The sequence below is a fragment of the Rhinopithecus roxellana genome, chromosome 4 (genome assembly GCF_007565055.1).
Source record: "Rhinopithecus roxellana isolate Shanxi Qingling chromosome 4, ASM756505v1, whole genome shotgun sequence".
Classification (NCBI taxonomy): Eukaryota; Metazoa; Chordata; class Mammalia; order Primates; family Cercopithecidae; genus Rhinopithecus; species Rhinopithecus roxellana.
Genome location: NC_044552.1, coordinates 24,001,433 through 24,010,677, shown reverse-complemented (window position 1 = coordinate 24,010,677; position 9,245 = coordinate 24,001,433). Strand labels below are relative to the sequence as shown.

Genomic DNA, 9,245 nt, shown 5'->3' with positions numbered 1-9,245 from the left:
CTTATCAACAGTTAATAAAACAGAAACAACTGGAAATGAATGCTTGGCCCGGCATGGTGGCTCACACCTGTAATCCCAGGACTTTGGGAGCCCAAGGCAGACAGATCATCTGAGGTCAGGAGTTCGAGACCAGCCTGGCCAACATGGCGAAACCTTGTCTCTACCAAAAATACAAAAATTAGCCAGGTAGGGTGGCACGTGCCTGTAGTCCCAGCTACTTGGGAGGCTGAGACAGGAGAACCACTTGAACCTGGGAAGTGGAGGTTGCAGTGAGCCAAGATCACACCACTGCACTCTAGCCTAAGTGACAGAGTGAGACTGAAAAGAAAAAAAAATGAATGCTAGAGTCAGGTGTGGTGACTCTTGCCTGTAGTCCTAGCTACTTGGGAGGCTGAGGTGGGAGGATCACTTAATCTCAGGAGTCTGAGGCTGTAGTGAGCCATGATCGTACCACTGCACTCCAGCCTGGGTGACAAAGCAAGATCCTGGCTCTATTAGAAAGAAAATGAACGCTAGAATGTAGCTTCCTCCCTTGCATAAAATAGGCTTTCTAGAATGGGAGAAAAGCAAGTTACTTATATACTGTCAAGAGTTTTAGAGTTAATTTTTCCCCCCAACAGTGTATTATGGTCAGAAAACCATGCTAAAATAGAAGGACTGTTGAGAATAGTGTTAGTTCCCAGAATTCCTGAAAATATGACAAAAGGAATTATTGTTTTCAGGGTAGCTTTGAGACTTGCATTGAGAACTTAAAAGCATGAGGTAGCCGATGGTACAGATTGTCTTAGAATGGGACTGTAAGGTAGCATTCCCGACTGTCTTTTTTTTTTTTCTAAGACAGGTCTTGGGCCGGACGTGGTGGCTCATGCTTGTAATCCCAGCACTTTGGGCCTGGCACGGTGGCTCATGCTTGTAATCCCAGCACTTTGGGAGGCTGAGACGGGTGGATCACTTGAAGTCAGGAGTTTGACCAGCCCTGGCCAACGTGGTGAAACCCCATCTCTACTAAAAATACAAAAATTAGCCTGGCGTGATGGCGGGCGCCTGTAATCCCAGCTACTTGGGAAGCTGAAGCAGGAGAATTCCTGGAACCCCGGAGGCAGAAGTTGTAGTGAGCCGAGATCGCGCCAATGCGCTGCGCCCTGGGCGACAAGGCAAGATTCCATCTCAAAAAAAAAAAAGACAAGGTCTTGCTGTCACCCAGGCTGGGGTGCAGGGGTACGGTCAGGGCTCATTGCAGCCTCGCCCTCCCACCCAACCCCCACCCTGGCCAACAACCACCACCCCCTACCCCGGTAGCTGGGACTACACGCATGCGCCACCATGCCCAGCTTTTTTTTTTTTTTTTTTTTGGTTAGATGGTTCACTGTTGCCCAAGCTGGTGCGGAACTCCTGGGCTCAAGCCATTCTCCTGCCTCGGCCGCCCAGTGCTGGGATTACAGGTGGGAGCCACCATACCAGGGCTTCACTAGTTATCTTGGTGTCACAGGTTGACTAAGCCCATAGGATCACAGGAAATGGCCATGGGTACATTTAACCCAAAGGAATCCTGGGCTGGGTGGCCAAGGCCAATTCAACCATTTCTGGTTCAGTACATCTGGGTAGGACAAAAAACTTCCATTTATTTCTGCAAGTTTCCAGAGGATGTGGATGCTGGTCTGGAAACCAGTTAGGCATGACTTGTCATTCTTCTCAGCTTCCATTTTCCAGCGCTGGATCCTGTATCTAAGCCTATGCCTTCCCCAGTTAAGACTCATTGGTGGACCTGGTGCATTGGCTCACCTGGCTCATGCCTACAGTCCCAGCTGCTTGGGAGAATGAGGATTGCTTGAGCCCAGGAGATCAAGGCTGCAGTGAGCCGTCAGAGACTCCATTAAAAAGACTGACTGGTGCTGGGAACAGTTTGGGTACCAGAGATAACGATGTGAGGGTCTATTCAGTAGTCAGTGTCCTTACCAGTACCTCCCTGAAATACCAAATCGGGAGACGCCCAAGTCCCTCATATAAAATGTAGTACTTGCATATAACCTGTGTACTTTAAATCATCTCTACATTACTTGTAATACCTAATCAAATGCAAATCTTATGTAAATAGTTTACACTATTATTGTTTAGGGAATGAGAAGTCTATACATGTCCAGTACAACTATTTTCCCAATATCCAGTTGGTTGAATCCATGGATGCAGAACCCATAGATGGGACAGGGACTTAATATTGTGAAGTGTCAATTTGAGAGCAGTGCACCTGAACTCAGGCCCCAGGCCTCCATCAGCAGTGTTGCTCTAAATAAGCACACATCTCGTAGCTTTTTTCAATTCCCATTTATTTTTGGCTCTTGGGGCGATGTCATCTTTTCAATATGAAAAAAAGCAGCAAGTTCAACACAAAATAGAAATCTCAAATGTAGGAAAGAACAAAACCAAGTGTGTGCGGGGGGAAGCAACAGCAAAATGAAGAAATGAGATGTTGCAAAAAAAGATGGAGGGTTCCCCTCTCCTCTGGGGATTGACTCAAACACTGATGTGGCATACACCATTCCACAGTCAGGGATGCTTGTTCTTTTTTGGGGGTAAGAAAAGGTGGGGGATTCAGAGGACGTTTGTGGAGGCTTAGGGACCAAGGCTGGTCTCTTCCCCCCGCCCCCTTGATACCTTTCTCTGATCAGGGGAAAGGAGTTCGAATGAGGGAGGTAGAGTTGGAAAGGGAAGGATTCCACTTGACAAGAGTGGGCCAGACCCCTCCAAAGAGTAGAGCTTGGAGGGAGAATGAAAGTGGAGATAATACTGCTGACACCTCCCTTGAAGCTGAGATGGGAAATGGACATACTTGGAAATTAGTGACTTTAATAGCCTGGATTTCCCTCTCCAAAACTTTTTAGAACGGAAAATCCCATCCCCTTCCTTATATAGTGACTTCTACTCACTACCTTCTACCACTTTCTACTTTGGGCTTAGGATGGTGGCCGTTATCTACATGGGTTTTCAGCACCTGGTTGGTTCTAAATGGGATCTGGATGAGACCCAGCGTCTTGGAGATTTTTAAGAGGGAAATATTAACTGGACAGATGGAAGGAATGGGCACCAGAAGGAAATACAGGGTCACCAGAATGGCAGAAACCTAGGTTTCCCAGAGTGGAAAGAGAGAGGAGACATTCAACAAACAAGTATTTATTGAGCGCCTACTATGTGCCAGGCACTGTTCTAGACCCCCCCAGAAGAAAAAACAAAAAACAAGATAGAGGCAGCAAACACAAATTCTGAGGGAGAGGAAAGGGGCAGTTGAGTAAGACGGCTAAGGGAACTGAGAAGCCTGAGGTGATGGGGGCTCTGCCTTAGGCCTCCTCTTCGGCCTCCTCACCGAAATCCTCCTCCTCTTCTGCGGTGGCATCCTGGTACTGCTGATACTCAGAGACGAGGTCGTTCATGTTGCTCTCAGCCTCAGTGAACTCCATCTCGTCCATGCCCTCGCCTGTGTACCAGTGGAGGAAGGCCTTCCGGCGGAACATGGCAGTGAACTGCTCCGAGATGCGCTTGAAGAGCTCCTGGATGGCCGTGCTGTTGCCAATGAAGGTGACTGCCATCTTGAGGCCACGAGGTGGGATGTCACAGACAGCTGTCTTGACGTTGTTGGGGATCCATTCCACAAAGTAGCTGCTGTTTTTGTTCTGCACGTTAAGCATCTGCTCATCGACCTCCTTCATGGACATCCGACCACGGAAGACAGCAGCCACGGTGAGATATCGGCCGTGGCGGGGGTCACAGGCAGCCATCATGTTCTTGGCATCGAAGACCTGCTGGGTGAGTTCTGGCACTGTAAGAGCTCGATATTGCTGGCTTCCACGGCTGGTGAGAGGGGCAAAGCCAGGCATAAAGAAATGGAGGCGTGGGAAGGGGACCATGTTGACTGCCAACTTGCGGAGGTCAGCATTGAGCTGGCCAGGGAAGCGGAGGCAGGTGGTGACACCGCTCATGGTGGCTGAGACGAGGTGGTTCAGATCCCCGTAGGTTGGTGTGGTCAGCTTCAGAGTACGGAAGCAGATATCATAGAGGGCCTCGTTGTCAATGCAATAGGTCTCATCAGTGTTCTCTACCAACTGATGGACGGAGAGGGTGGCATTGTAGGGCTCGACCACGGTGTCAGATACTTTAGGTGAAGGAACCACACTGAAGGTGTTCATGATGCGATCAGGGTACTCTTCTCGGATCTTGCTGATAAGGAGAGTGCCCATTCCAGAGCCTGTGCCTCCGCCCAGTGAGTGGGTCAGCTGGAAGCCCTGCAGGCAGTCACAGCTCTCTGCTTCCTTCCGTACCACATCCAGGACAGAATCAACCAGCTCAGCCCCCTCTGTGTAGTGGCCTTTGGCCCAGTTGTTACCTGCCCCAGACTGACCTGGAATGCAGTCAAGAGAAAAGCTCAATTAACAGGGTATGGAAGATACATGATGTTTCCATCTTTCAACTTTAGAAATAATCCCCTTGGATGTATCTTCTTTCTCCTTCACTGTGATGTATTCTCCCCCCACTACCCCATAATGTACCAGCAACAGCAGGCAGTACCTCTACCCTACCTCTACCCTCCATTAGATTTCAGAACACAGTTCTTAGCACTCCAGTACAACAATCATCTCCTAACTTTTGCTGTGTCCTTGCACTCAAATAAGTTGAACACGATAGTATATCATCTGCATAACTTACCAAATACAAAGTTGTCCGGTCTAAAGATCTGGCCAAAAGGACCTGAGCGAACAGAGTCCATGGTCCCAGGTTCTAGATCCACCAGAATGGCACGAGGAACATATTTGCCACCTACAAAGAATAAAGTTAAGAGCTGTGAGATCTGGCAGAGGAGAAGGTGTATAGATATACTGGGAATGGGAGACAGCAGGGACCCAAGACTTGTTGTTTCAGGTCCTGCCACCAGGTGGCAGAAGACGTCTTTGGCCCCGACGGTGGTTCACAAAAGGGAGAAAATGACAGATTCACCCAAAGGGGATAAGGCGTGCCCAAGAATGGAAAAAGACCCCAGAGAAGTGGGAGACAGGGAAGGGAACCTGAGCTGCCCGGGCTCCTGCCCTTACCTGTGGCTTCATTGTAGTACACGGAGATGCGGTCCAGCTGCAGGTCGCTGTCCCCGTGGTAGGTGCCGGTGGGGTCGATGCCATGTTCATCACTGATCACCTCCCAGAACTGCCGGGCAGAAGCAACGAGACCACAACAAGTCAAGTCCCAGTCAACTACGTCCCCAACTACCATTTTATTTCATCTTTTTCTTAACTTTCTTTTTTTTTTTTTTGAGACGGAGTCTCGCTCTGTCGCCAGGCTGGAGTGCAATGGCGCTATCTCGGCTCACTGCAACCTCTGCTTCCCGGGTTCAAGCGATTCTCCTGCCTCAGCCTCCGGAGTAGCTGGGACTACAGGCGCGCGCCACCACGCCCAGCTAATTTTTGTATTTTTAGTAGAGACGGGTTTCACCATGTTGACCAGGATGGTCTAGATCTCTTGATCCGCCCACCTCGGCCTCCCAAAGTGCTGGGATTACAGGCGTGTGCCACCGCGCCTAGCTTCTTTTAACTTTTAAGACAGGGTCTTCCTCTGTTGCCCAGCCTGCAGTGCAGTGGTGCAATCACGGATCACTACAGCCTGGAACTCCCAGGCTCAACCGATCCTCCCATCTCAGCCTCTCGAATAGCTGGGACCACAGACGCGCGCCACCACACCCAGTTAATTTTTTATTTTTTTTGTAGAGATGTGGCGGGGGGTAGGAGTCTCGCTTTGTTGCCCAGGATGGTCTCAAACCCCTGAGCTGGAGCGATCCCAATTAGCCCGCCTCAGCCCCACATCTCCCATTTTAATTCCACACGCGCTCAGACCGTTGTTCTAGGACCTGGCATCCTGTGTGCCTGCCACACCCTTCCCCTAGACACTCGCTCCCCCGGGAAAGCCACAGCTTTCCCTGCTCGGGATTATGTGCAGCAGGTCCCAAGTGCTCGGTGGGCGGATGGAGGGCGACCATACTTGGATAAGCGCCGCTGTCTTTCCCCCGAGCTGGGCACCGCCCCACCGCGCGGCGCACAAAAGGCTTGGGGTACTAGAAAAGAGCTGCTGCCGCAGTCGACCACCCCCCGCCCTCCACGTGACTGCGGCGCACGCGCAGGTCGAGCCGCCGACAAAGGCCTTCGCACGTGGGCGGGGCCAGGGGCAAAAATTCCGCGCGAGGGGCGGGGACCAGGATAGCGCGCCCCTGCCGGCGGGCAACGCCGCATTGTCCCGGCGCGCCAGCGGCGCCCTGGCCCCGCCCCGCAGGGCCCCGCCCTTCTGCTACAACGTAGCACCCGCACTTCCTCCCGCCCCTCCCCCACTACACTGTAACCGCGCGCAAAAAAAAAAAAAAAAACCCTTGGCCTCGGAATTTTATTCCTTTGCTAGATTGCTCCCCCTTGATTTAAAGCATTCTTTCTCTCTCATTAAGTCCTGAGGGACTCGTTAAAGAAAACCACACACCCCCATTTTCTCGACATATCAGTTCACGCCCTAAAGAGGTCTCGCTTAGGGGCCATGAAAGCAAGAAAAATTAATCCCGTTCTTATTCTCCTTCCACCCAGGAACTACAGGACGGGCCCTCCGGGGTCGCGGGCGCGCTGGGGTCCCTGATCTTTTGTGAATGGTAGCGCCCAGCGCAGCCTACCCTGGCGCATCGCCCCCCGACCTTTGCACTGGAGCTCTCTGCAGTCGCCCGACAGCCTCACCCCTTCCCGCTCCCGTTTGGCCCTACGAACCCCGCAGGGGGGGCTGGGCGGGATGCACATGGGCAAAACCTCGCCCCGCTTTGTCTCCGACTGTTTCCGCATCTCTCTCCCTGCCCGGTTCTCGGACCGTTAGAAGCCCTTTTAAGTAACATATGTCCTTGGTCTTCCCGCCCCCGAAACCCGAAGAGCCCTTTTACTAGTTTCTCCAAAATGTGCCTGCCAAGAAAAATGATTCCCAGCTTTCCAAAAGCAAATGCTACTTATTATATATATAAATGTAACAAAAACTTGGGAGGGGCAAAGCTTGATTAAGGATGGAGAGCGCAAATGCCCCACAACCATTTTTTCATAACTTACCTGGATTTTTCCTTCTAAAAAGAAATAGAAGAGGTGTAAAATTCTTACCTTGGCACCGATCTGGTTGCCACACTGACCGGCCTGGATGTGCACGATTTCCCTCATGGTTAAAATTTATTTTTTTTTGCTCGCCTCAAGGTATGTATGGGGCAAGAAAATAAGTAATTTTTTTCTCTGCAGGTCGCAGGCTGGAAGGTTGGAATGCGCCCCAGACGCTGGAGCAGCGAGGTGCGAACGCGGCGGCAGGAAGGTTCTGAGAGGGAGAAAGGAGAGGGGAGGGCGCGGAGGGAAGGCAGGCTGGGCGGGGCGCGCGTGCGCCGGCGCTGGGAGGCGGGAGAATCGGCCCCGCGCGCGGTCGGGAGACAAAGCCTCATCAAGCCTGGCCCTGATTAGTCGATGCCGGTCATGTACCAGGCGTCCATTGGCCTCTGAGCCAGTGGACGAGCGCAGTCCTCTTTGGGAGTTGTAGTCCCCTATTGTTGTTCACGGTGCAAAATGAAGTGACGAATGGGTGGGTACCGGTTTGGTTTTTGTTGGGTTTTTGTTTTGTAAATGAAAAACGACCTTGCGCAAGATTCCTTTCCTCTGTGCCTGAGGTTTTTGCACAAAAAGTGAGCAGTTCTCGGGGATACAGAAATTGAGAAGTCTGGGGTTCCAGAAGTTGGGTGGTGAGGCACGCCCTGAAAGCTCCCAGCTGCAGTACCTCTAGGGAAGACAGAATTGCTTAGCTCAGCGGAAAATGGGGAGTAGTGTGGCACCGTGCTCTGCTACCTCTGGCCTTTGGTGACACAAGTCATGAACTTCAGTAAGCTTCTGCTCCCTCAAATGCTTCAAGAAGGGAATCGCCCTCTTGCTTGCTATTTCCTTGGGAATTTTCGAGTCATTGTTTTGAAAGAGAAACAAAATTGCAGCAAGGGCTTTTCAGGATAGAGATGTTGTCTGGAGAGTATGTTCAAAGAATAAAATAGTTTAGAGAAACCGACATTGGGGATTTGTGAAACTAGAAGTCTCCATCCACGTAGGAGATCTGGGCCTTAGGGCAGACTTTGAAGACACCTTGATCTTCTTGTCAAACAGGGAACTATGGAATGAGATGCCTGATAGATTTTCAGTTTTTTCAGCCTACCTTTTTAGACATGTTAATGAAGTCAGTGGTTCGCTTATTTCACTGACCAGGTGGCCGCCATTGCAACTCTGCAAGATACCCAGTATTGAAAAAGGAGAAGGGGTAATTGATGGGGGAAAATTGGATGGGCTCAAGACAGAGTCCATCTGCTTCTTCCCAGAGATTTATTCACTTATTTGATAGTTACTATGTATCCACAAAATTAGGAACTATGGTTACAAAATGATTAAAAATTAGTTCCCTGTCCTCCAGGATGTTGCAGTCTGGCCACTCAGAAATGTAGTATCAAGTCAACATCATTGTTAATTCACATTCGATTACACACAGATCGATTTTTTTTTTTTTTTTTTTTTTTTTTGTATTTTTAGTAGAGACAGGGTTTCGCCATGTTAGCCAGGATGGCCTTGATCCCCTAATCTCGTGATTCGCCCGCCTTAGCCTTCCAAAGTGCTGGAATTACAGGCGTGAGCCACCGCGGCGGGCAGATCAATGTATTTCTAAGTTGCCTTCTAAATAAGGGAACATCAACTTGTGTAAGCCCTCTCTACCCACTTAAAATATAATGCTCTATGTTTTAGGGAAATGAAAACAGTCATTTTGTGGGAGTAGAAATAACTCAAAATACACAATCAGATAACTTGTTTCAATTTGTCCCTATATTAGCTGTAGGATCCTAGGAAAGTCCTTTAACTTTGCAGGGCTTCAACTCCTTGTTTGTAAAATCTGCTTATTTGACTGTTGTGGACAGAATTGAGATAACCAACAGAACGGACTTTATGAATTATGCAAGTGTTATAGTTACCGTTTTCTTCATGTCTTACTGTGAGATAATAAAATAGGCCGGGTGCGGTGGCTCACGCCTGTAATCCCAGCACATTGGGAGGCCCAGGTGGGAGGATCACCTGAGGTCGGGAGTTCTAGACCAGCCTGACCAACATGGAGAAACCCCGTCTCTACTAAAAATACAAAATTAGCCGGTCGTGGTAGCGCATGCCTGTAATACCAGCTACTAAGGG

General features: G+C 50.0%; 1 protein-coding gene across 1 annotated transcript; it reads right to left on the bottom strand.

The window, feature by feature from the left end:
• Positions 1-2,307: 2,307 nt before the first annotated feature.
• On the bottom strand, positions 2,308-7,509 carry TUBB (tubulin beta class I). Its single transcript, XM_010368217.2, has 4 exons — positions 7,152-7,509; positions 5,079-5,187; positions 4,696-4,806; positions 2,308-4,390 (listed from the first exon to the last, which is right to left on the bottom strand). The coding sequence occupies exons 1-4, from the start codon at positions 7,206-7,208 to the stop codon at positions 3,333-3,335; spliced, it is 1,335 nt and encodes a 444-aa protein (XP_010366519.1). The 5' UTR covers positions 7,209-7,509; the 3' UTR covers positions 2,308-3,332.
• Between the last annotated feature and the right edge of the window lie 1,736 nt (positions 7,510-9,245).

Bases quoted from the DNA above. Each gene is read 5' to 3' on its own strand.
- TUBB (XM_010368217.2), bottom strand. From the start codon at position 7,208: ATGAGGGAAATCGTGCACATCCAGGCCGGTCAGTGTGGCAACCAGATC. The intron at 5,188-7,151 runs GTAAGAATTTTA...TCTGCCCGGCAG, and splicing joins GCAACCAGATCGGTGCCAAG to TTCTGGGAGGTGATCAGTGA. The intron at 4,391-4,695 runs GTAAGTTATGCA...ACTGCATTCCAG, and splicing joins ACCGGACAACTTTGTATTTG to GTCAGTCTGGGGCAGGTAAC.